The sequence below is a fragment of the Marmota marmota genome, unplaced genomic scaffold (assembly GCF_001458135.2).
Source record: "Marmota marmota marmota unplaced genomic scaffold, marMar, whole genome shotgun sequence".
Lineage (NCBI taxonomy): Eukaryota > Metazoa > Chordata > Mammalia > Rodentia > Sciuridae > Marmota > Marmota marmota.
Window position 1 is genome coordinate 55,895,288 of NW_025999900.1, and position 24,789 is coordinate 55,920,076.

The 24,789-nt window shown below is 47.3% G+C and overlaps 1 protein-coding gene across 10 annotated transcripts in view; it reads right to left on the minus strand.

Moving 5' to 3' along the window:
• The window catches only part of Ttc7b (tetratricopeptide repeat domain 7B), a 213,979-nt gene that overhangs the window by 83,795 nt on the left and 105,395 nt on the right, over positions 1-24,789 (minus strand). For all 10 annotated transcript variants that reach the window (XM_048799179.1, XM_048799178.1, XM_048799184.1 and 7 more), the window contains 5 exons: positions 12,542-12,625; positions 11,517-11,621; positions 9,625-9,742; positions 7,714-7,771; positions 2,438-2,510 (listed from right to left, as the gene is read on the minus strand). In XM_048799179.1, the coding sequence (XP_048655136.1) occupies positions 2,438-2,510; positions 7,714-7,771; positions 9,625-9,742; positions 11,517-11,621; positions 12,542-12,625 (438 nt within the window). The remainder of the gene's footprint in view (positions 1-2,437; positions 2,511-7,713; positions 7,772-9,624; positions 9,743-11,516; positions 11,622-12,541; positions 12,626-24,789) is intronic.

Sequence of the window (24,789 nt, forward strand, 5' to 3'; positions counted from 1 at the left end):
GCGTTTCTTGTTTTTTTCTCCCCCAGAAAATGGATCTACTTTTGATTATGTCCAAGATGATTCCACTGTAAATGGAAACACGGACAAACTGCCAGGGGGTTTTAGTGGAATTAAACTGCTGCGGCTGAATTATTCTCATTTTTTATAGTATTTATGACATTGAAGTACTTAATATTTGTCATAAAAATTTAACAAAACTTTCCAAATGATCAGATGTCCAGATCTCCATTTGCCATCAAGGAAATATGAGAAAAACAAAACAAAACAAAACCCCACACCTTTCCAAACTATAACCCAAAATAACCGGATGCAAGAAACAAATTGCAATGCCACATACAAAGCAGATGTACCCAAATTCAGGTGGGACAAGATACAACCTTAACCTTTAAATGCAACAGCTGTCCAAGATGTTCTTCACAACCACTCAAGCACTGGGCTGGCACCGTGTAAACATGGTGGATACCTGAATACCCCAGAGTCTGGGCAGGCAGAACAGGGACTAGGGGGAATGAGAATCTGAAGCTGGATTTCAAAACAGAGCTGGGGACAGAAGTATTCTTTTGCAGCCACCCCATGGACTCCTTCCCACCTGGAATCCAGCACCGGATGGGGCCTCCACTCAGATCCATCCAGCTCCCCCACTTCCCCCTAAGCCCTAGGAACCTAGCCCTTCACTAGAAACCATGGCTTCTGCTTTCTGAACCTATTCCTTTTCTTCCTCGAGCCTCCACTCTGTGTGGACGGAGATGATAAATGCTTTCTGCTTTGGAAACCAGCATCATGGCGGCCAAGATGGAAGGGAGATCAGCTGGCGCCATCCTTCATGTACAGGGAGGAACTGAAGTCCAGAGGTGAAAGGACTTGAGCACGTCACCCAGCTGTTGAGTGAGATGAGATGACTCTAGATCTTCTGATTCCTCTCCATGCTCTCCCCCTGGCCAAATGGTATTGGCTTCGAAGGCAGGAGGCTCACGACCTCAGTGTCCCTGGTCAGCAAGGAAACACTCCCTGAGAGCTATGGGGTTTGGGTACCATGTGTGGCCGTACTCTTGGCCTCCATCTGCTATCCACTCCCTGCATGACAACCCACCATGGGAACAACACTCAACGTGGTGCCATGGGAAGGGGCAGAAGGCAGGCTGTACTCATAGTGTCGATTTGTAGGGATGACCAGCGCAATAGGGACAAACTGAGTTCAAAAATCAGGCCGGCTGACCTGAGGGAATTTAAGGCTGGCTCCTTTGTTTGGCGCGTCACAGTGGGTGCTGATCACTTATCAGGCAGTGATGGCCTGCCAAGTGCCAGGCCATCAGCCAGCCCCAAAAGCAATGATGATGACAGACCTGGGCTCCTGCCCTCCTGGCATCTCAAGCTCAATGGGAAAGACTAATAATGAAAAAGACAGCCGTGCAAGAGGAGGGAGGGCAGGCTGCTAGAGGCTTTGCAGAGGAAGGGAGGGAAGCTCTTGGTGAAGAAGAGACCAAGTCAGTGCTCGGCTCACATCTGTCCCAGCAGTAGTTCCTGATCAATTCAGCTGTGAGCCACACCTTGCCAGGGGAGAGGACCTTTACAGAGGGGGTGTCTTGGTTTCCTCCATCCCCGGATGGCCAATGGGAGTCACTTCTCCACATCACTCCCAGGCAATGGGGAAGTGAGACACACGCTTCAGCCCGGCCTTCCCGAGAACGGCATGTCTGGGGAGCTGACCTTTGATTCACCCTCCCAGGCAGCACTCTGGAATGTGCTGGGGTCACCACCAGTGTCTTGCACCTGGTGGGTAGGCAGGCATGTGGCTAGTTTCCAGAACAGCTGGGAGGGGACACCAGGGTAGCACTCACAGCCTTGGGAAGAGTGAAGGCCAGCAAGGTTTGCCCTCTAGCACGGAAAACACTGCTGCATCTCCTGCTACAAGTAGCCACGGGGTGCAACTGCACATGTCTTCTGTGCATTCTAATGGACCTGGTATCTTTGTATCTGCTGGCATCTTCCTGTCAATGAAGGATGCCCTCATGACAACCAGCCCCATCCAGTGACTGAATTCCTGCCATGCAGCCCAGCACTGGGCTCTGCTACCCTAGCAAGGGACAAAGGCTCTTTGATGATTGCAGGGACCAGCGTAAATGCCATGTTCTGCACCCCATGTTGTCAACTGAGGCCCAGGTCAAGAACCTGCCAGATTTGTAAAACCCAACAGATTTGTAAATTCAATCTCCAAAAGTAGACCCTGGAACACCTGTGTTTTCACGGCTCATGCTCACACTGACCAAAACTCCAGAGTCTCCTCTGGGAGGAGTCAGTGTCCTCTGGGAGGAGCCCCTGGCTCCAAGTCAGCCTCAAGAGAATGAGGGAAGGTCACCTGCCACCTCAAGCTGTGGAGCCGAGGGAACTGTGCAGACTAGAAGCGTCGCCAGGGTTAGGGAACATCACGGAGACTGACCTGTCTGGAGATGGCAAGCTGCAGAGCCAGGTAGAAAGCTGCTTGGTGATCAGTAGGTGACAGGCTGTGGGCCCTGAAAGAGCATTCATGGCCATTAGTACACTGGGAGAGGCCACTTTACTTCCGATCAAAGAAGCAAGTTCCTCTACACCTCATCATCATGCCACCGCCACGGAGGTAGTTTCTGTGATGACGTTCTCCTCCCTGTCCCTTAACCAACGCAAAGCGTTTCCCTCTGACCGTGGTGTAGAGGAATGACAAGGAGCACGTTTCTGCCTCTTGTCTAGTGTCTAAAAGGCAGCCAGTGCTCCAGGCCTTGCAGAGGGACCGCGAGTGGAGAATCCACAGGCCCTAGGTCTGGCCTCCCCCACAGACGCTTCCTTCAGGCTGGGCAGGAGAGGCCCAGAGGCTGGGTCACAGAAAAGCCATGTGTGCACTTGGGAAGGCGATGGCTGCTTTGGTTAAGTTTGGCTTGGCCTTAACGCCCTTCATCCAAATTTCTGAATTTCAGAGAAATCATATGAAAATCAAAGACCCAGCTTTGCTTACAAAATGAGGTTTTCGTTTTTCATGAACCAGATGGAGCAAAGACACCCATTCAGTCTTTTGCAGCTCCTACTAATTTCATGCAGTTTACTAACTGTGTTCACGTAACTGCTATGGAAGGCTGCGGGGTGGGCGCGGGCCTGGCTTCACTAACTGGCCTTTGATGCTGGATGTGAGGAGGCTGTGCTAGCCGCCTGACTGACCACAAAAGTCTTTTGCTTTTACATGGAAGTCAAATGTATTTCACCAAGAACAACTCAAAATGGGACCATGTACAACACTCAACAGTCCGGCGAGAAGAGAAAAACAAACTTTTAGTTTCCTTAGAAGAGACCTTGGAACAGACTAATTACAAAAGGTGGGACCCAGATAGCAAACAAACCATCACGCTGTTCTGCCTACATTCTGTGATTAAAGGAGAATCTTCTACCGCAGAAAGCAAAATCAAGATAAAACAAAAAAACCAAGTCATTAAGGATTCAACTGTGGTAAACCAGCCAAGGATGGTGTTCTATAAAAACAAGACTTTTAAATTAACTGCATCTGTGGAGGTGGGGAGGGGGGTGGAGTAAAATGACTCCTACATGAGCCTGGTTAGAAAACACGCTAGTCCACTAGTTTTGGGCACTGTTTGGGCAAATGCAGAGGCTTGTGCAAGACTGGTGTCTGTCCTTTTATTCATCTTAAAAGTGAGGCAAACTTCCATTTTGGTTGTCCCTAGCAGCCGGGGGTCCCTGGATGTGGCCTCCCGATGCCTCACCTGAGCTGAGGAGGCCCAGGCCAAGAACCTGCCTGTTACTTTTGGGATGACTTATACCAGAGGCTGCTCCTGTGCTCTGGTTTTATTATTTCACCAGTATTGGTTTTCCATGTATTTCTGTGCAAAAGATTTTTTTTGTTGTTGTTGGTTTATGAGACTGGAATGTCATGGCTTCTGCCTCTCCCAATTATTCAGGGAAAAGGATTACAAAATCGATTAGGAAGAGACTGCATTATTTGGAGTTATTTATTTTATCTCATCTTTCAAACTAATAAAGCCAGGTTTCTAACAGTCCTCAAAAAGAATCTCTGAGAGCTATAATTTTCCTGGTACAGCTCACTATCTTCTCAAATGAAGCTGAATCACTGTCGCCCCTACACAAGACTGAGTGAAAGGCCATCAGTGGTCTGGTGAGTGAGCCTGGATAAGAGAGCTCTGGTCGAAGGCCCCAGCAGGAAAGGAAGAAGCAGGAGTGCTGGCGACCTTGGCACTTCTGAGGTGCATTAACACAACACCTGGAGAATCCCTGACCTCGCTGATAATGAACACCTAACTGCCAGATTGCTAAAGAGGCAGCACACGCATCCTAAATACCTTATTTTGAAAATTTTGATAATGAATTAAACTGACTATTTTAGCCTACTAAAGAGGAAAGGAAACAGGAGAATGCCAAACAAAGCAAGAAGAAGTGCACAGGCTGACTCTAAAACCTTGCTTCAGTTCAGAACAGCTTCAGCAGCTGAACTTTCTGGGCAAAGCCCTCCCAACAGAGGCCACCAAAACGCAGGTGCCAGCCTGCTGCCCTCTGCATGTGATCCAAAACACCCTACCAGCCCCTTCCCACACCAGGTTGCCAAGAGAAATCCAGAGAACTACAAACATCCCCACGAAGCACCTCCACACTCATTCAATCAGTTTCTCTTCCACAAGGAAGAGGCTGCCATCCATCCACCCATCTGTCCATCCAACTGCCTACCCATCCATTCACACTGGACATGCAACTGTGGTGCCAGGCCTACGCCACCCTCTGGGGAGCCTGGAAATGAATCATTCAAGTGCCTTTCCTTGAGGAGCTATCAAGCCTGCTCCACCAGAGAGAGGCCTGCTGGGCTGCTGTTGGGCTGCCCAGACTGCCCAGCTAGATTCTAGCAGGCCCCAGGGTCCACCCAGTGCTCTCCTAGATCCCAGCTCCAACATCCTCGGAACTGAGCCAAAAATACAGAGAAGGCAAATCAATTTTGACCCTGATCCATAAGGCACATACTTTGAAATAATAACAACTTCAATTTATGAAGTATCTACTATGAAGTATCTTGCCCAAGAACACCCAGCTGAAGAAGTAAACCAGGTGTGGAAAGGACGACCCTGGTCCCGAGGTCTATCTGTATACAATCGCCCTGCTGCCTCTCAAGTCCCCTTCAGTCCTCATTCCAGGGACATGGGATTAGTGTACTAAGTTAACAAAAATGGGCACACCTGGTCATATCTATTGCTGAGGTATCTTCCACTAGTTACATACACAGGTTTACCCAGGACTCCAGGGCTTGAGCACTGAAAATCCCACATTCTGAGAAATGGCTTAGTTCCCAACAAATCAAGATGGCTGGTCACCCTACACACACACACACACACACACACAGAGCAGACCATGCTGAACTCACGCTAGGAGGGAGAGGGGAACAAAGTGAGGGTGTGTACCTCACGCCACGCTGAGAAACACAAATGACAACATGCCCTTCCTCAGGAGCAGCTCTTGCTTTCTGCATGTGTGGTTCAAGGCACCCCAGCAGGCTCTCGGCTGTGTTCAGGACTGCTTTTCTCAGCAGGACATGAGAGGCCATGAAGTGGCAACTTATCACCCTGCAAACAATTCTGTTTTCGTCACTGTGCTTGTGTCAAGCTCACGAGTATGCAAACAGGACACTTGATGCCACACCACCCGAATGTCTTCAAGAATCACCAAGTCCTTGAATCCCCTGGATAGCAAAACTTTCTGAATTGTAGCTCTAGTCATAATTAAGACTTATTTTTTCACCTGCTGAATCTGTAACCCTGCCCCTTTATGAATCCCATTTTCTTTTTAAATGAAAAACACAAAATAATAATATTAACAGAACTGTGAGGGAGAATACGTAAATATATGGTAGAAAAAGTATCGTACACATGGGTTTAAATTATCTATTTACATTGAAGAAGTAATATGGGGCTGGGGTTGTGGCTCAGTGGTAGAGCACTTGCCTCACATGTGTGAGGCACTAGATTCAACTCTCAACTGCATATAAATAAATTAATAAAATAAAGGTCCATCAACAACTAAAAAAATGGTGAGATTGTGGCTTAGTGGTAGAGCTCTATGTCTAGCATGTATGGATTTGATTCTCAGCACTGTGTATAAATAAATGAATAAAATAAAGTTCTCAACAATTTAAAAACTATTTTTTAAAAAAAGTTTACAATTCATTTAATGTGTTCAAGAACTCCCCTCAAATTTACTCCTTTGGAAAACATTTTATATTTCCCACAAATTGTAATTTAGGTTAGGCTTCTGCAATATAGTCAGTTATGTTACTGGGATTTTATTACTCTTTATTCCCATATGAACTAATATTTTAAAATCCCTTTGAAGGAACATAAAAGAATTCAGGCCAATGGAGCAGCTGTTACATAACTCGGAGTCGCCCTGGCAGCTCCAGGCAGACCACCACTGAGGCTGTTTTTGGAGAAGCAGTAAGATGTGCTGATTTAAGAAGAGTGAAGCAGATGCAGTGGCCCCTCTCTTCTGAGGCAGCCGGGTGTGGGCTCTACAAACTGGGGCTGCAGAATTTAAAACCTGAAATCGTTTGAAATGGAAATGCTTTCCACGCTCTGTGCTGAAGAACACCAACAAAACCTGAGCAGAGACAGGAGGTGTGTCTGCAGATGTTAACTGGTACTTTTTGTCATGAACCAGCTTGGGACTGGCAAACGAGGAAGCTAGCAACAGTCCTGCCAGGAAACAGGAAGGAGTGAGATGGAAGTGCTTCAGACTAACCGAAAAGCCGAGTAACAAGGACTTGGTGAAAAACAGCATGTGGACGCCACAACAGCTGGAGGTAAGGCCTCCCTCAGGGGAGACCCAACAGGGTGGCTGGTACGAGAGGGGCTTGTGACATTTTCAAATACATAACTAAGCTTCTAATACAATTACAAGGAATTAAATGAAACTCAGATATATATCTAAGGTGACAGAATCTATTTCGCTTCTAAATTTTATGTCATGAGGCCACAATTTTCAGGCAATAATTTCATTTTAGTGATTTATTATATCTAATGAGAGTAAGATTGGGGCAGTGTGGTACAGTAGGTGTTAGAAAACCTGGGCCGGAGCTAGGAGACCTTGGTCTACTCGACCTCCGTCGTTGGGACTGGCGACTCCTCCAAAGCCCATGCCTCAGCTGCTGGCTGCAGGGGCATTACTGCTGTCCTGTCTGCCCTGTGGGTGTGTAAGGGATGTAAAAGAGCACCGTGACACTCACTGAGTCCACACCCGCAAAGTGAGGGGACAAATAGGGGTGGGGCCCGGGGCTCGCTGGGCTGACTCCCAACACAGTATTCCAGGGACTCTCTAAAACCTAGCCTTTTCATTTCTTAATATAAAAACCTCATATCTTAATATGTAACAAAAAAATCCAGAAAAGAATGATCCCCTTTCTAGATATGACAAAAGTCTCTAATAAAGGAGCCATCTCCCTAAACAAAGTGTCTCTTTTTCAAGCTGAGCTCCCTTCATCAGGATAAATGGCCACAATGCAGAGGGACATGGCAGCAAGCCATGCGGCGAGTTTTGATGCTGCATGTTCGCTGCTCCAGACGGAAGGCTCCTTGGGGGTAAAGCACTGTTTACATAATCTTTATAAATACCTTTCTTTTTATACTTATCATACTTTGGAGTCATTATGTAAACTGAGCAAAAAGATGAACTCCCACTCACCTCTGAAATGCAAGAAGCGCCTTTCTCTGTAGGACCTCCTGCATCCCTCGCAAAGAAGCTAAGAAAAGGGTTCAATTAGTCAGTGGCATGGAGATCAGGGAGTTTTTGACAATACCAAACCCATCACCAGAATGACACATTCACCTGGATTCAAAGCAACAATTCCTGAGTGCCTAATATGGCGGGCCCTACTGGGACATGAAGGCCAGTCCCACTCTTGAGGCATTCGTGCTCAGAGGACGACACTGTAGACAATGCCAAGGGATGGTGTGTACTGGATGGTCATTCTTGATAGCAATTGTATATGGAGGACATTTTCTAAAGACCAGCAGGGAACTCTGGAAGGAGCACACTGCTCATCCCAAGGGTGGGCATGCAGCCAGGCGGTAAACGCTGGTTCTACTGGAATGGTGTGGATGGGATTCAAGCCCAGTGGATCAGAGGGCCCTCAGAGATCCTCTGGCACTGAGAAGCTGGGATCCAGGGCCACGAGCACGAGCATGATGCCATGAAAGGCCAGCTTCACACCAGGATATGGCCAGCGTGAAACCTCGATGTGGGAAAAGGGGACGGAGCGCCAACCCAGCATGCTGGCATATCAGCTCCAGGGTGTGGGAGGCCCCCCAGCTGTAAGCTGACACTTCTGCTATGAAGAGTGCATGAGAAATGGCTCCCCAAAGCCTGCCTGCCAAGGAGAGAAGTACCACCTCTGTGGGGGGAACTGTAGCTACGCGAGGGAGGGAGCTCCCAGTCTGACTTGACAGAGGGCTGGGTGTGGCTGTGGCCCTCACAGACTTAGAACAACAGCAATGGAGCTGGAGAGAACCTTGGATCGACCCACTGAACATGAAGGCAAGAGGAGGTCCAGCAGGGTCCAGTGACTCCCAAAGCTTCAGGGCTAATTAGGGTAGAATCTCAACTGAGAATTCACATGGTAAAGCTGTGGCTTGAAACTTACTCCTCCCTGCAAGTCTACTATCTATGAGGTAATGTGCTGAGTATGGTCAATGGATCATGTGTACATGGAAAATTAGCCCCAGATCCAATTTTGAAAAGTAATTGATATGCGAAACTTCCCCAGGGTCAATATTTTAGGGCAGAGGAAAGAATCGGGGATAATTTGTAAATTGACAATACCAAACCCATCACCAGAATGACACATTCCATAAACATATCATTGAAAACTTCATTAATATATAAAACACAATTAGGCCAGGTGCAGTAGCGCATGCCTATAATCCCAGCAGCTCGGGAGGCTGAGGCAGAAAGATCATGAGTTCAAAACCAGCCTCAGCAACTGAGTAAGGCCCTAAGTAACTTAGTGAGACCCTGTCTCTAAATAAAAAATAAAAAGGACTAGGGATGTGACTCAATGATTAAGTTCCCCTGGATTCAATCCCCAGTACCAAAAATAAATAAATAAAATAAAATGAAAAAAATAGCCAGAAGTCCATCCACCAAAACTTTAAGCATATCTAAACCGTATAAAATCAATGCCTCAAAGAGCCATCGTTATTTGGTGAGTGTTGCACTGCATGTGTGCATAGCCATGAATTAAAATGTGTGAGTGGAGAGCTCCTGCTCAGTCAAGGGATGCTTCCTGGCAGTGTCTGCCCCTGAACTCTTCTACCACCCTGCACCTAAGAGCCAACACCCTTTCACTAGGGAATGGCCCAGGTCATGGGCTGGGGCTGAAGCAAGTATAAGGCCAGGTACGGGAATCATCTCTTCACCTCACAGCGGATGCTCTGCATCCATCAGCGAGGAGCCTGTGGTGACACCAGCAGAGGACAGAGCACTAGGGTCCCCACAGCTATGTCAGAATGACCCCACTTCTGCACCCTCCCCAGACAGAAGGCGACCATGGGGTCCTGCAGAGCAGACCCAGGCTCCACAGGAGGAACTTCTCACCGTCAGTGGCCTGCAGACTGTACGTGAGCCCCAGAGCCAAGTAGCCTTTGGCCTTGAACTCTGACGTTTTCTCTCCCACATCAACGACTGTTTTGGCAAACTTCTCAGCCTCTTCTAACTGAAAAATGAGACAAGTGAAAAACAACAACAACAACAACAACCTGCAGAATTTCTAACATGAGTTCCCATAAGCACTTGCTGCCCAAAATGGAATTCTGATGAGTCATTTTGAAAATAGCTCCTGAATCTTCCAGTTCCACTCTGGTGATTCTGCTTCCTCCTTAGAGCCTCTAAGAGCCCTTAACTCTCCTATCCAGCCCCTTTTTTTCCCTTCATTTTCCTTCTTTGCTTATTTTCCTTCTTTTCCAAAGTCAGTTTCATATTTGGCAGGGTTATATCTTTTTCATCTTTATTTTTTATGGATGGGTCTTGTAATGAGGTCGTGTTAGGTGTTCAGAAGTTCAATTAAACATATTTGTAAAGAATAACGTTCTTGGAATGTTTTGTGTTTGGGTCTTTACCTTTTTTTTTTTTTTTTCCTACGATATAAAGAACCTACTTAGGCTCGGATATTTTTTGCCACAAACTATTAAAATTGTCAAAACTCTTATCTTTTTTTTGACAGAACACAACACATGGATGTCTCTCCAGCAGATTCCAAGGAGAAATGTGCACCTGTAAACCACATGCAAAGACCTCTGGCACAATTCATTAGAGGCAAGAATAATAGGATCTGTTCCTTTGAAAGTGTGGCAAATGTTGATTATTATTGAAGCTGGTGATGGTTCATGGAGTTCATTATACTCTTGACTACTGTGGTCAAGCTACTGTGGTGTTTGAAAAATTTAACAAGAAAGTAAGAAAAAATATACAGATGAGATTTGTAACTCCTACTTTTTAAAAAGGGGTTTATCTGAGGTGTTTAGAGATGTATATGTTACAGTAATAATTAGAGCTTCAGCTAGAATCCGGAGGGCAGCAGAATCACTGCTGGAGGCTGGCATGCTCCACGCCCCAGGGTTGGTCCACTCCTCTGCTCACCCCCTGCCCACACTGCTCCTCCACCTGCAGCCTCTGAACTGCCAGAATCTACATGACCACCCCGTGCCATGCTACAGCTGCTTCAGGTGAGAGCATGCTTTCTTTTTTCTCCATTTTCTCAAGCAAAATGAAGAAAAGTGGTCACTTTCTTCATAAGGCTTCCTCCCTCCTGCTGGGGAACACCCGGGAAGAGCCAGGCAGCAAGGACCATGGTGGAGGAACAGAGTCAAAGTTAGCCGGCAGCCTGACTCCCCAGCACCTGCTTACCACTGACCTTGATATGAAGTTAGAAAAGATGAAACTACATTTATGTAACAGTTATCTATACCACATCTCAGCAATTAGTCTGTTTTCTATTTTCTACTGTAGCAATACATTTTGAGCTACTAAAACTATAACAAATCAGACTATTGCCAAATGCAAATCTCAACAAAATATTTGAAGAAAGCAAAGGTGAAGGAAGAGGAATGAGGCAGAGGGTGACGCTGCTTCTCAGGGATCCCCAGGCTGAGCTAAGGGTGAATAATTCAGGGGCATACTTCTCACAGTCCTGGGGTGCTTGTGTACAGTAAGATGTACCTGGGCATGGATTCCAAACTACCGCATCCCTGCTACTTCTGAATCATATTTCCACAAAAAAGAAAATGTGAAGTATCCCCGAATATCCTATTCCTCTCTGTCTTTGGGGTGTGTGGGCAGGGCCCGCGGAGGTCAGGGGCCCAGGCCTGGAGCACTAAAGGGCCTCATCCTGGTGTCCCTGTGAATTGCTATCAGTTTCTCCCTGTGCCTTGGCGTGGAAAAGGTGGTGTCTGTCCTGAGTCTCCTGCCGTGGAGTGGGCGGCCCTACTCACCCAGTGCAGGGAGCCCATGCAAAGCTTGGCGGCGAGCAGCGGGATGGTGGCATCGTCGGGCTTCAGGCGGATACACTCTTTCAGCACCTTCACGGCCCGAGCAGACTTATGAGGGGAGATGACTTCTGTGAAACTCAAAATTTTGGATGGGACCAAATACTAATAATGCCTTCAGAGAATTTTGGTTGGGCTCCCTCTTATTGAAGTTTTCTAACCCAGTGGGTCCCGGGTACAAAGATAACCAGAGCTGGGCCTGCTGCGTGGCTGGGAGTAAACTGTGGCTAAAGACAAGTGGGAATGCTCCTGAGCCTCACCCTACTATCGCCCCTGTAAAAACAGGAAAGTAGTAGACAGTGGAAATCTATGTTATGGTAAATACTAACCATCCAATTTAAACCATACCATATTAAATTGCTGAGTCCACTTGGCCCAGAGAATTTTATACCTCAAACTTAACAATTCACTAAGTGTCAAATTCACTAAACTGCACAAATTAACAAGAAAAGCAATGGCTACTTCCTTTATTAAGCATGCACATAGTGGGGCTACCACCATAAGCTCTTCTGCACTTGGGCTCATTTGCCTGATAATTATTCTACAAAGCAGATACTATTATTGCTCCATTTTACTGAAGAGCAAACTAAGGCACTAGGGGACCTGCCCTGGGGCCCTGTGCTGTGGATCAGCCACCCAGTGCAGAATCACACAGCCTTGATGGCACACACACACATTACTAAAGTTAACCAAGACCCCTTCCAGAAGTACACTTACACTCTCAAAGGAGAGCAAGGGTCAGAACGAGCCTTAGTTTAAGCCATGAACCTTTCACATAAGTGACAAGAGCTAGAAAAAGGCAAACACTTCAGAATTTTTCTTTTCAGTGCTATATCCCTCCATCTTGGCCTCCAAATTATTCGAGTTGATTGCCCTTATGAAAGGACCACAGGACAAACTGAAATGGAGCTCCTCAGCCCTCGGCGTCAGTGGCAGCATCGACACGGGGCTGGGCGCACAGGGCAACTCACCTTTCCAGCAGCCATCAGCGACAGAGCAAACTGGTACCAGAGGTGGAACTCCTCGAAGGCGAACTTCATGGCTCTTTCTAAGCACTGGTTTAGAAAGATAAACAGACAGACATCTGAGAATCAGCACTGGACCACGGGAGCCTACACACACTGAGCTTCCTTTCAGCAAAGGCCTCCCGAGGAGCCCGCGGCCTGGCGCACAGAGCCAAAGGCGGGCGACTTGTGGTTGATCGAGCACAATCCCTGATAATTCCTGATCTCAAGTAGCTCTGATGGAGGACAGAGAAGAGGCAGGCACACAAACAACCCCCACACAAGGCCCAAACTCACACGTGTCCCAGGGGGAGCCGCGGTCCTGTGAAGCGCTCACAGGCCTCAGGCACAGCAGCCAGGCCTCCAGGCCACTGAGTGGACTGTGACAACGAGGAGAGGAGGGAGACCACACAGCATGGGGCAGGGGAGGCACTCCAGGAAGAGGCTGAGCTTCCACTTGGCCACGGCATGTCCAGTGCACACCCAGCCCCGCATGCAGCAGGAATGGGGTCAGGCTAGGGCGGCTGCGGAGCCTGAGATGATAGCTCTTCCCAAAGCTGTCCCCCACTGCCTCCCATGCCCCTAAATCTTTTGCCCTCTTGCCACCATAACTGCACAATAGCGTGACTGCCTTCACCCTCTGCCATAGCCCAGTCGTGACATACAACCTACAAAGAGCCAAGTGAGGAGTCAGGTCCTTGCAGAGAGTGATGCAATCACACCAGAGCCGCAGGAAGATGTGGGGGGCTGAGGGGAGGAGGGACCACCATGAAGCTGGCCAGGAAGAAGGGGCATGAAACGGCCAAGGGCTTCAGAATCAGCAAGGACAGGCCACAGTGGCAGGACGGGAAGCATCTCTCCTGAAGGAGGAGGAGAGAGGAGCCAGGGAAGGAAACGGAAGTGGGGCTCCTGGGGTGAGGAGAGGGTGTGTTAGGACACCGAATGGCCTCAGGGAGGGGAGCAATGGGGTGGTCGCAGTGGAGGCCAAGCAGCTGCGGGACCTACCAGTGGGCCCAGCTCCAAGGGGCAGCTGAAGGCAAGATGGAGGAAGACTCCAGATTGCGAGTGGAAAACAGGGGCACAGGCCCAGGGGTGAAGAAGGGCCACTCCTCTATGTCCTTGTTCTCCATGGAGGCAGCTGGATCAAGTCCCCAACGTGGGGGAAGGAACAGGCAAGGAGAAGACACCCAGGAGTGAGAGGCCCCAGAAGGCGAAAGACACCAGGTCTCTGTCCAACAGGCCTGCTGAGAGGAGGCCAGGCTCTCGGAGGAGGGCATGAGAACTAAGGCGGCCCTGACAACCGACCACTGCTCTGTCAAGGGGGATGAGGTAGCTGCTGGGAGGAAAAGGAAGTGGGGCTAAGAATTTAGAAAGAGGAAGGAAAGAAAAAAAGTTTTGAGCAACAAGGAAAACCTCACACTGCTCACATGAGGACTGCCTTAAACTGTGGTTTGGCCATGCCATGGCACCCACAGCTCCCTGCTGCCATTTTTCTCTATGATGCTCTGGAGCTGGCCTAGGAAAAGAGAATGAGGGTGATACTCTCAGATTAATGAATGCAAAGAGGGTTAGTGGCCAGGGGTCAAAAGACAAGAATCAAGAGTAAGTGAAAAGCTGGAGGTTATGATAAAGGCAAAGTGAGGTGGTCGGACAGGAGAAAAAAAGAATTCCAGGATCCTAAATGTTCCTTGTGGAGAAGATCATGTGAACACCATGCACCTTGGTTACCAGGAAAACCTTTCCTAACTAAAGCATACTGTATTAAAAAGCAAGTCGCGAGCAGCTGGAGGCACCTACCATGTGATGAGTGATGGTACGGGATGGGTGGTCCCGAGCAAGAGGGACCCTGGCAACGTGCTTGGTCAACAACTTGAGGGCAGCCACAAATGCCACTCAGATAGCATGAGGTCAGCAGGAGCTGTTGCCTGGGGTGGCCCGAAAGCCCATTAAGAGGAGGGTGTCCTCAGGTAGCACACACTACGCCCCAGCCCTGCCCCTTCAAAGCTGGAGGGAGGGCAGCCAGGAGGTGGCAAGCAGGATAAGCCATCTGCTAGAAGAGTAGAAAAAGGAAGTGCCTGGCCCCTGGTGGAGAAGGAGCCAAAGATCATGGACTACTGCCTCCCTCCAGGCTATTGTGGTAGGGGCAATCTGGCCAAGCCACTGTACCCTTGGCTCTGCTGGTTCCATCAGGACTCATCCTGCACCAGCACAGATACTGAGTGACAGAGCCAGATCTAAACCTGACCCCTGAGCCTTTCAAATTGCAACCGGCAGCTGTTGTGCCTTTAAGAAGCACGCCTGCTGGAGAGCAAGTGGGCAGAATGGAGGGTGGCATGGCTGGATGGGCGGGCAGGGCAGGAGTGAGGGGGTGCTGTGAACAATGAAAAGTCTTAGAAACTGAGTGGGGTGGGGGGATGAGCGGTGATGGAGGAAGAGGAAGCGAGGATGATAATCGCAGTGGCTGAATTAGGCAGAGGAGCCAGGATATGGAGACAGAAGCATAGATGGAAATTAAAACTGAAGCTTGTTCTAACAGCCCTACTCTGCTAATTCACTGCAATATAAGCACTAAGTACTTAAATATATACACAGAAACATTTAAATGTTGAAATGCCTTTTCTTCTTCCTTTCCTAAGAGGAATGATAAACATCAACTGTTTTCCTGATAAACAAAAGGAGCTCAGTCAAGAAACAGACTGTTCTGAATCAAAAGCTAGATCTATAAATAAGTGTGCATCCTTCGTTTCCTTTGTGCCAAAGGCTAACACACTGATTACAGTTGGCGCAGAACAGTTACTGGAAGCCTAATTGGTGTCACGCTCCATTCCAGGTGCTGCAGGAAAACAGCAGAAGACAGCCCTGGCCCTGGCAGAGAGGGGTCACAGAGTCCTGAGGCTAGGGGGACCATGCACAGCATCTGGGTGAAGCCCAAGGGTAGAGGACGTTTGTCATTTTGACTGCCTGTCACTTCAAAACTCTTCTGATTTGGGGGGAGAAGCCAGGACAACCCAGAGAGAAGGGATGCAATGGGAAGCTATCACATGATCTAGGCAGAGCCAATCAGGGGCTGGGCATGAATCTGGAGCTAGAGGTGTAGGGAGGGACCACAGTTCCTAATCCTAGAGGCCCCTCCCACCGGGGGGTCTCAGAGGCAACAGGCAGGTAGCGGCCTTCTGAATGCACTGTGGCCTCTTGTTGTCTGCTCAGGTCTGTTCTTCAGCCTCCTCTGGATCTTGCAAGCTAAGCAGTGCAGACTGACAGGTGCTTTTCCTGCTTGAGTTAGCAAGTCAAGTTTTATCATCTACAACCAAGGCCAGAAGCAAATGCCTCGGGCTCCCCTGGCAACAAGCCCTACCTGCAGCCCCAGCAGGTAGTTGTTTGTACAGCCTTTGCCTGGGAACCCTCTGGATAGGGAATCCACAAAATAAGTAATCTAAGCATCACCATGCACTAGGTGTGTGCATTTGGGCAACCAATTAACCTCTTGCACCTAGATCCTCACTGTAAACTGGGAGCTATAACAGCAATCAGGGAGAGTCAAGTAGTTAATACTTGAAAAGCCCAAGAAACAGCACCTCAAATACAGGCTAGTAAGTGCTACAGAAAAACTAGCTCTTACTCCTTTAAATTTCTTTTTAACATTCTTATGTTACGAAAGAAGATGCAACAAACTGCATAATACCGGTCATTTTATTCCACTCAATATATGAACACTCAAATTTATAGTACTGACTTTCCTCCTTTTAGAAAAGTATTCAATGTGAGACCCTGGAAAACATGGCGCAGATGTATGTATTATATATCAAAATGCATTCTACTGTCATGTATGACTAAAAAAAATAAATAAAAATTAAAAAAAAAAGAAAAGAAAACATGGCGCAGTGCCTCAGAGCTGGACCAGAATGTGTGCCTGTTACTCTCTTCTCTCCTGGTGATGCCTGCGATGCAGCCAGGCACTGCTCCCACTGCCTTTCAAGCTCTGCCTCCCTAGGTCGTCCTAACCACCCTACAGGTCTAGGCAGGTGTGAGTATCACCTTGTCACAGGAAAGGATCCTGAGGCGCAGGGGTGCTGAGTGACCACACAAGGTCTCAGAGAGCTGGTGGTGAACTTGGGTGTGAAGCAGGCTATCTAATTCTAGAGCCTGGGCTTATAACCACGGCACTCTGCTCCTCTGAGACTTCAGTTGCAGACATGCCACTCACACTCCACTTAGCAGGCCCTCTCCTGCTGCATAAAGCTAAGTGTAGCTAAGTAAAAGGCCTCTCAAAAGGCCACGTGCTCCCCAGCCTGCTTCAGAGATGCAGTGATACCTTTCCTGCTAATGGGGGTCCTGTTCCCATGGCCTCTTGGGGATCCCTAAGGCTACTGAAGGAAACCTCCCCAGCTTGTGGAATGGTAAAGACGCATGACTGATCCTGTACCATCCACCAGCACTGAGGCAGCTGGTGATCGCCTCCAGCCATCTCAAAGGCTCAACTGGACAAGGGAGTAGTGGGCCACACGTTTCCTCTACACATAGCAACTTCCACAGTCCTTCCCAGCTCAGACTTCTCATAACTATAGCAACCTACATCTCATGATAAGCCAAAGGGGTGTCGTAAAGAAAGGAAATGCAAGTCAACAATTATGAACTGGCTCTTGGCATCCTCAGGATGCGTGGTGACGGCATGCCAGCCCAGATAGCATCAGAAGCTCCAGACGCTCCCCAAACCCCGACACCTTGCACACCATGCGGACATCTGACACACTGTCTCTTCTGTTGCCATAAACGTCAAGTGATACAAGCCCCCGCTCATGGAATGCATCTATGTAGAAAGGAACCTGGGTTGTCACAGGGTAAATTGCCATTCACGACCTCCCTTGAGATGGGGAGGTGCTCACCCCATTGTTTAACTGGTCCTTTTAAGGATACTCATTTATATCTGTGACAGTAAAAATGTCCAGTTTTAATGTTGAAGGGAAGTGGGGACACAATATACGCTAATAAAATAAAATAAAAAGCATTTACAGCGGGCTGGGGACATAGCCCTGTAGTGGAACGCTTGCCTAGTATGTGTGCAAGGCGCTGAGTTCAATCCCCAGCACCACAAAAATAAAACAAAAAAACCTTTTAGTGATGGTTTCATGGGAAAGAATCCCTGATAAAAATATACTTCACAGATGGCAGGGGTCTCTGCCCGGTGGGACGTGTCAGAGGCTGCTGGAGGACGAGGGCCTGGTGTGGTAAAGCTGGGGAGGAGGAGAGCAGCCCTGTGGTGTGGTGAAGGTGCTGGCTCTCGGGCCAGGCTGCCCAGGCTTGGTCCAGGTCCCTCCCTCCCCAGCCACGGGCTGTTTCAGGGTTGAGTGAAGTGATGCGTGGCAAATGCCCCAGAGGGCATCTGCCTGAGCAAATGCTGTAATGTGACAGCTGTGGATGCTGCTTTTGTGAAACAGGGTAGTCTAAAGAGGGCAAGGGTGGGCTGTGGGAACCCCTGAGAAGTGGTGTGGGGTGCCAGAAGAGGGCACAAGGAGAGTGGACAGGAGGGACGAGAGCTAGATTCTGGCCCCTTTCCACTCCTGGTATCAGGTGGATAGGGTGGCGAGGCCTAGGGAGAGGGAATACAGGGTCGAATCCAGAACTACAGATCCAAGTCACCCACACAAAGCTGGGGTGACATCTCCAAATCACCTTCCTTGCAAGAAAAGAAGTGGACATGGCAGCAGTATTATGTCCTACCGGGAAAGACAGGTACATTCAGGGATCACACTTGCCACCTTTCTGAAGCTCGGGTAGCACTCGCATGATGCCGTGGATATAGTCTTGAGACCCTACAGGGCATCCTAATCATTTGAGTGGTCATCCAAATGTCACTTCAAGAATGTCTCCCTCTGAAGCGAGGGCTTGTGCTTGTCCAGTCTCTTTTGGCTTTTCACGTGCATCCACCTTGACGGGCTCTGAGAATGAGACGCTCCTCTGTCAGAGGAAGGCATTAGTCAATTACCTTCCTTATGCGCACAGACCAATGACACCAACTGGGTGCCTGGCAGTGACAGCTGCACAATGCCACAGCAAGGAGAAGCCAGTGTCTATTTTGGGAATTCAAGACTGAAAGTCAGCAACCAAAACCCACATGGGAAGGGGCAGAAATCATTAGGCACTTCTCCCACTTAGCCTGACGCCCAGGTCTGAAGTCCATCACCCTCAAAAGAGAAGAGTAACACAGGGAACCATCCTCGTCTGCGCCCAGCAGCCAGATGGGCTGGATCCAGGCAGTTCTCATGGCATGGAACCCCACATCAGGACCATTTCCTTCTCTGCATCATACGCACTTAGTGAGTCAGCATTAAGTGGAGTGCCTTGCAGCGGTGTCACAATGCTTGTCACAGAGGCATTTAACCTACGTGTGGTCACTATTTCACTTCTCTACTTTTAACAATGAAAAACCACCTCAGCCTTTAGACATCCTGGACCATTATTTTAGACTCACAGAATGACACAGTCATAGAGCAAGTAGAGACCTTTGAGATTATTCTGTCCCTTTCTTAACTTTATCGATGTGGAAATAAGATCCAGAGAAGAGACAGCACCTACCCAGGGTGACCTGGTGGCAGACCTAAAGTCAAAATCTAGGTCTCATGATACTCAATCCAGGGCTCTTATTTCTAAACTAACTAAAAATAAAAGCACAAATTGAAATGAAGTTTGAGATCTACTCCACAGGATTCTGGGCCCAGGAAAAGTTTCTAAAACGCACACTTTCAGGACCTCAGCTCCAAATAAAAGACCTCTCTCAGGGCTCAGTGGTATAGCATAGGCACATCAGCACACACCTGTAATCTCAGAGACTTGGGAGGCTAAGACAGAAGAAGCTCAAGTTTGAGGCCAGCCTCGGCAACATAGTGAGGCTCTTAGCAACTCAGACCTTGTCTCAAAAGAGATATGAAAAATTGTGCTCTGAATGGATAATTATGATTGTAATGAATTCTACTATTGTCATGTATGTAAGAAATAAAAATTTAAAAAAATAAAAAAAATTTAAAAATACAGGTCTGGGGATATGGCTCAATGGTAAAGCACCTCTGGATTAAATCCACACTACAAAAACAAAACAAAACAAAACAAAAACCCTCCCCTCTCCCTTCCTGAATCGTGAGGAAATGCAGACACACTGTCAAAGCTTGCTCAAGTTTTCTCCCTTATGTTGGAAATAAAACAGAGCAAACTCCATATCCCCTCCACAGTCCTTCGGTTTCTCTTTTTTGCTTTAAAACAGTAAGACTGCTCCAAGCAGAGGAGTTATGAAGTTTTATTACTTTGGCAAACACTTAAATGAAATGATATCATTGCCTCTGGTCACTGTGGGAGGAGTGGGGAGTTGGTTGTGTTTTCAAAGTCCTAGACTTTATTACAGGGTTTGAGTGCTGGACGCCACCCTCTGGCACATCCTCTTTTTGACTCCACAAGGGAACATGGCCACGTCTGCACAAAAGTGAAGCGTCTCTAAGGACCACACAAACAGCTCCATCTGTGGATCTGCTGCTCTTTCTTATCTTTACCAAGTGCACTAAAGTCTGGAAATGGGCATCCCATTCCTCTACTCCCCCTCCTCAAAGGCCTCTCCCTTTGGGTTTTGTTCTCGGTCTACCTCCCTGGCTTAGGGCACCAGACTTTAGCCCTCCACATGGGTTGCATCATTCTTGATAGGACAAAGGAAGGAAGGAATCAGAGAGTGGCAGACCAGTGGTACCTCATGTACAAAACAGTATGCACTAAATGCTTAAATGAAGGAACCAACATGAATATCTAGAATGTAGCCCATCAGCTAACCTGCAAAGAGGGTCCCAGACCAAGCATGATGAAGAGCAATGAACTGCAGAGAATCTAGAGCTGGCGACATCTTAGAAGGGACTGAAGCAGGGGTTGCTAACCCACAGGCCCAGTGTGACTTGCTGCCTGTTTGCAATACGGATAAACATCAAGACCAAGGAGATGGAATTAAAATCACAGGGGAAAACCCCATATGTCTATGGTCAATTGGTTTTTGCAAGGGTGTCAACTCCATTCAACAGGGGATAGAAGAGCAAACAGTGCTGAAGTAATTGGATTTCCACATGTAAAAGAATACTGGATCCTTACCTCACTCCATATGCAAAATTAATCCAAAACAGACCAACAACCTAAATATAAGAGCAAAAACTATAAAACTCTTAGGGGAAAATACAGGGGTAAATCTTTATAACCTTGGATTCTTCGACATGACACCAAGAGCATAAGAAACAAAAGATAAAATATATTCAACAGTAGGTTTAACCAAAATTTAAAACTTTTATGCACTGAAGGACTTTATCAAGAAAGTAAGTAGACAACATACAGAATGGGAGAAGATCCTGGTGAATTAAATATATGACAAGAATTTGTTATGTTTAATAAATAAAGAACTCTGCAACTCAACGATAAAATGGAAAAACCCAATTTAAAAATGGGTACAGAGCTTGAACAGTCTTCTGCCAAGAACACAAACAAATGGCCCATAAGCACATGAAAAGATGCTCAATATCATTAGTCATGAGGAAACTAAGCACAAATCAAACCCACAGCAAATACCACTTAACACATATTAGGATGACTGCGGCCAAAGTAGCACATGCTGGTGAGGCTGTGGGAATGCAGAACCCTGCACACTGCAGTGAAGTGTAAAACGGTGCAGCTGCTATGAAAAGAGAATGTGGCAGTTCCCGAAGAGTTAACCAGAGCGGGGAGGTAGCTGGTGGCAAAGCGTTGCCCAGCCTGTGCGGGGTGGGGGGCCCTGTCTCAATCCCAGGACTGGGGCAGAAAAGTTCAACACAGGTTGACACACACCATCAGATGAATCACCACAACGTGGCTGAACCTTCAAAATACCAGTTAAAGAACAAGCCAGACACAAAAAAGCAAGCACCCCATGACTCCATCCTACAGACACCCAAGACAGGCAGACTCAAGAGCTAGAGAGTGGATTAGAGGTTGCCAGGGCAAGGGGGAGGGAAGAGGGGTAGTTATTGATTAATGGGTATGGTTTCTGTAGAACTGATGGAAAAAAAATTGTGATTAGTGATGATAGTTGCACAACAATGGGAATGTAACTGACCACCACTGAATTGCACCCTTTAAAAAGATTAAAACAGCATATTTAAAGAAATTTTTATGTCAAACGTTCAAACAAAACATGAGGTATATACCTTGTGACCCTCAATGAAAATGCCAATATTCCTAGGAGCAACAGGAGCAGCTTAAACAGGATCAGAAGAAGAAACCAACATTTCATTAAAAAAAAAATGCTTCCATAATAGGGCTATGGAAACACTAGGGCTTAGATTCTTTGGGGAAAGCCATCATACAAAATGATACTGAAAGTCTCTACTGAGTTGGTCCACAAAGATTGCTGAGAGTTGAGATCAGTCCAGGGGCTCTGCTCCAAGCTGGGCCCATCTCCCCCTCTGCTGCCTGACTCCCACTCGATCTCTAACCTTTGTCCCTGACTGGGGAAGACATACTCATTGCATATCAAGGGACAGCAGAGCAGAGCAGCTTAAACAGCCACTGAGAAGCACTGATGCTCAGCAAGGTTTTATTGAGCGTCCACTGGGAGCGGGATTTTGCTTTGGTTGCTCAAGTCTGTGGCACTCAGACACACTGATGCCTTTCCTTCCGGGGACCTTGGCTCCCAGGTCCAGGTCCAGTTATCGATTAATTGGAGCCAGCGGGGCTGCACAAGAGGCCCATGGCTCCCCATGACAGTTCCTGATCAAGACAGCACAGGGGAGAGAGGTGCATATGTCCCTTTGGGACAATCACCATGCAGATGGCTCTCCCCACAGAACTACAGTGCTGTTAAGATTTATCATAAACAAATGAACAGGAGTTCAAGGGGAAAGATAAAAATACCACTTCTGTCTTTATAAAGCTGCCACATCGATGTAGGGAGAATACACACAACCTTCCAAAAGGACCCCATAATATTCTGCCAAAATGGAGCCATCAATAGTCAAATTCCAGAAAGCAACCTCCCCAGCAGCATGGGCTCATTCTGAAACACAGAGGAAGCAGTGCTCCTTGCTTTGCTTTTAATAGTGCGGGTTGTCATGCCAACTAGTGCTGCTGTTTAAATTGAAGGGGAAGAAGAAGTGTTCCTTCCTACACAAACCTTTCAGCAGGGCTCACAATTAGTCTTGAAAAAAACATGAAAACTCATAGCACTGGCAAGATGGTAAACATTGTGCTTCTATTTAAACCTGTTGGACCAAGGCTGTGATAAAACTCAGGTTTGTGTTTCCCCTGTTCCATGCTCCATGCCCAGTTCTGGCTGAACAGTGCCCTGAAGAAAAGGAAGGCTTGATGTGGGCACAAACAGAGGCAGTAGGTCTTGAGCTGCAAGAGACTTCAATCTACAATAAGCAGGGCGAAGAAAGGGACGGGAAGAGAAGAGGCCCTGTAGGAGAAGCTCAGCTCCCTGGGTGTAAGCATGGCTCTTCAAAGCTGGGTCTGCACAGTGCGCACAACAGAGCTGCTACTGAGGGTGCAGGGACTGGAGGAATGGGGACTGCCGGCAATCACAGCAGGAGCACCTTTTTGGCGTGTAGGGAGAGGAGAGGAGCCAAGAAGGAAAATGTGTCCTGTCCTGTCTTGTGGAAGAGTTGATGTGGCTGGGGACAAGAGAAGGAAGGAAAATTGTAGGACAGAACCTCTTATCTGTGGCCTGTTTACCAAAGTCTCCCCTCACAAAAAGGAGGGTTTATGCATCATTCCTGAGACAGAGAGAACCTGTTCGAAGATCAGCTATAGGGAGATGTGGCTGGATCCCATCAATGAGGGGCACAAGCAAGGTGCAGTCGAGTCCCAGACTCTTTCTAACATTCTCTCCTACCAAAAAGGAGAGGAGGCCCTCAGTTCCCAGCCCTCTGGGCCTAATCTCTTCATCCCTCTGCAATATGATGATAAAGGGTATCTCCTGCTTTTAGATCATATGTAGCATGGCAGAGTTACAACATATGAGAGTTAAGGTCCTTCCTCATTTTAGGCCCTGGTGCTTCCTTTCAGCACTATTTTTAGGCCATTATTAGGTAAAATAGTGCTATGTGAACACAAACACCACAATACCATGATAATTGATCTGATAAGCAAGACAACTAATAAGTGACTAGCAAGTAGTGCATACAGCATGGATATGTTGGAAAGAGGGATGGTGTTCCTCACCCTTACAGGTGGGATAATTCATCACACTACTCACAATGGCATGCAATTTAAAACATACAAATTGTTTATTATTGGGATTTTCCATTTAATATTTTAGACCAAGGTCAATCAAAAATAACTAAGACAACAGAGAACAAAAATGCAGATAGTGGGGACTACTGTATTTAATTCCTATCAGGTCTTTTAGATCTACTCCATCTATATGCTCTGCAAGTCTTTGACTGGCACTCTCAATCTGAGAAACTTAGCTGCAACTGGCCTACTCTATTCCCCTGGGAATTAATAGGCCGTGCACCCTCCAGTCTTCTCTAATATAGTTAATGTACCTTGCACTATTCAGTAGTCTCTTTTCATGTGTTACTAGTTGTCCCCGTAACTAGACAGGAAACTTCCTGAAGACAAAAGATGTTTGTTTTTAAAATGCTCTGTGCCTGGTAACTCCTATGTATACAGTGGCTGTAACTGTAGCAGCAGCGGCACTCAGCTGCTATTCAGTGAGTTCTCTGTGCTGGGCTCAGTTCTGAGACTTGATATGGATTAATAAGCACACCCTTCACCACTGTCAGAGATACACATGAGTATTGTTCTATTTTATAGGAGAAGAAATAGAAACAGAGGAGGTTGATGACACCTAGGACCACACCATCATTTAGTGGCAGATCCAAAACTCACATCAAAGCCCTCTAACCCTAGCAATTGTACCCCAGGACAACTAGGTTGGTGGCATGTCAATGGGTGGGGGATAAAAGAATAGGAAATATCCACAAAAAAATGCACATAACATCATCCCATTCCTTAAATCATACACAATGTACATGCATTTATGCATAAAAATGTATAAAAAGATGGTCTCAGCCGGGCACAGTGGCACACACCTATAATCCCAGCAGCTTGGGAGGCGGAGGCAGGAGGATGGTGAGTTCAAAGCCAGCCTCAGCAAAAGTGAAGTACTAAGCAACTCAATTCAGTGAGACCCTGTCTCTAAATAAAATACAAAATAG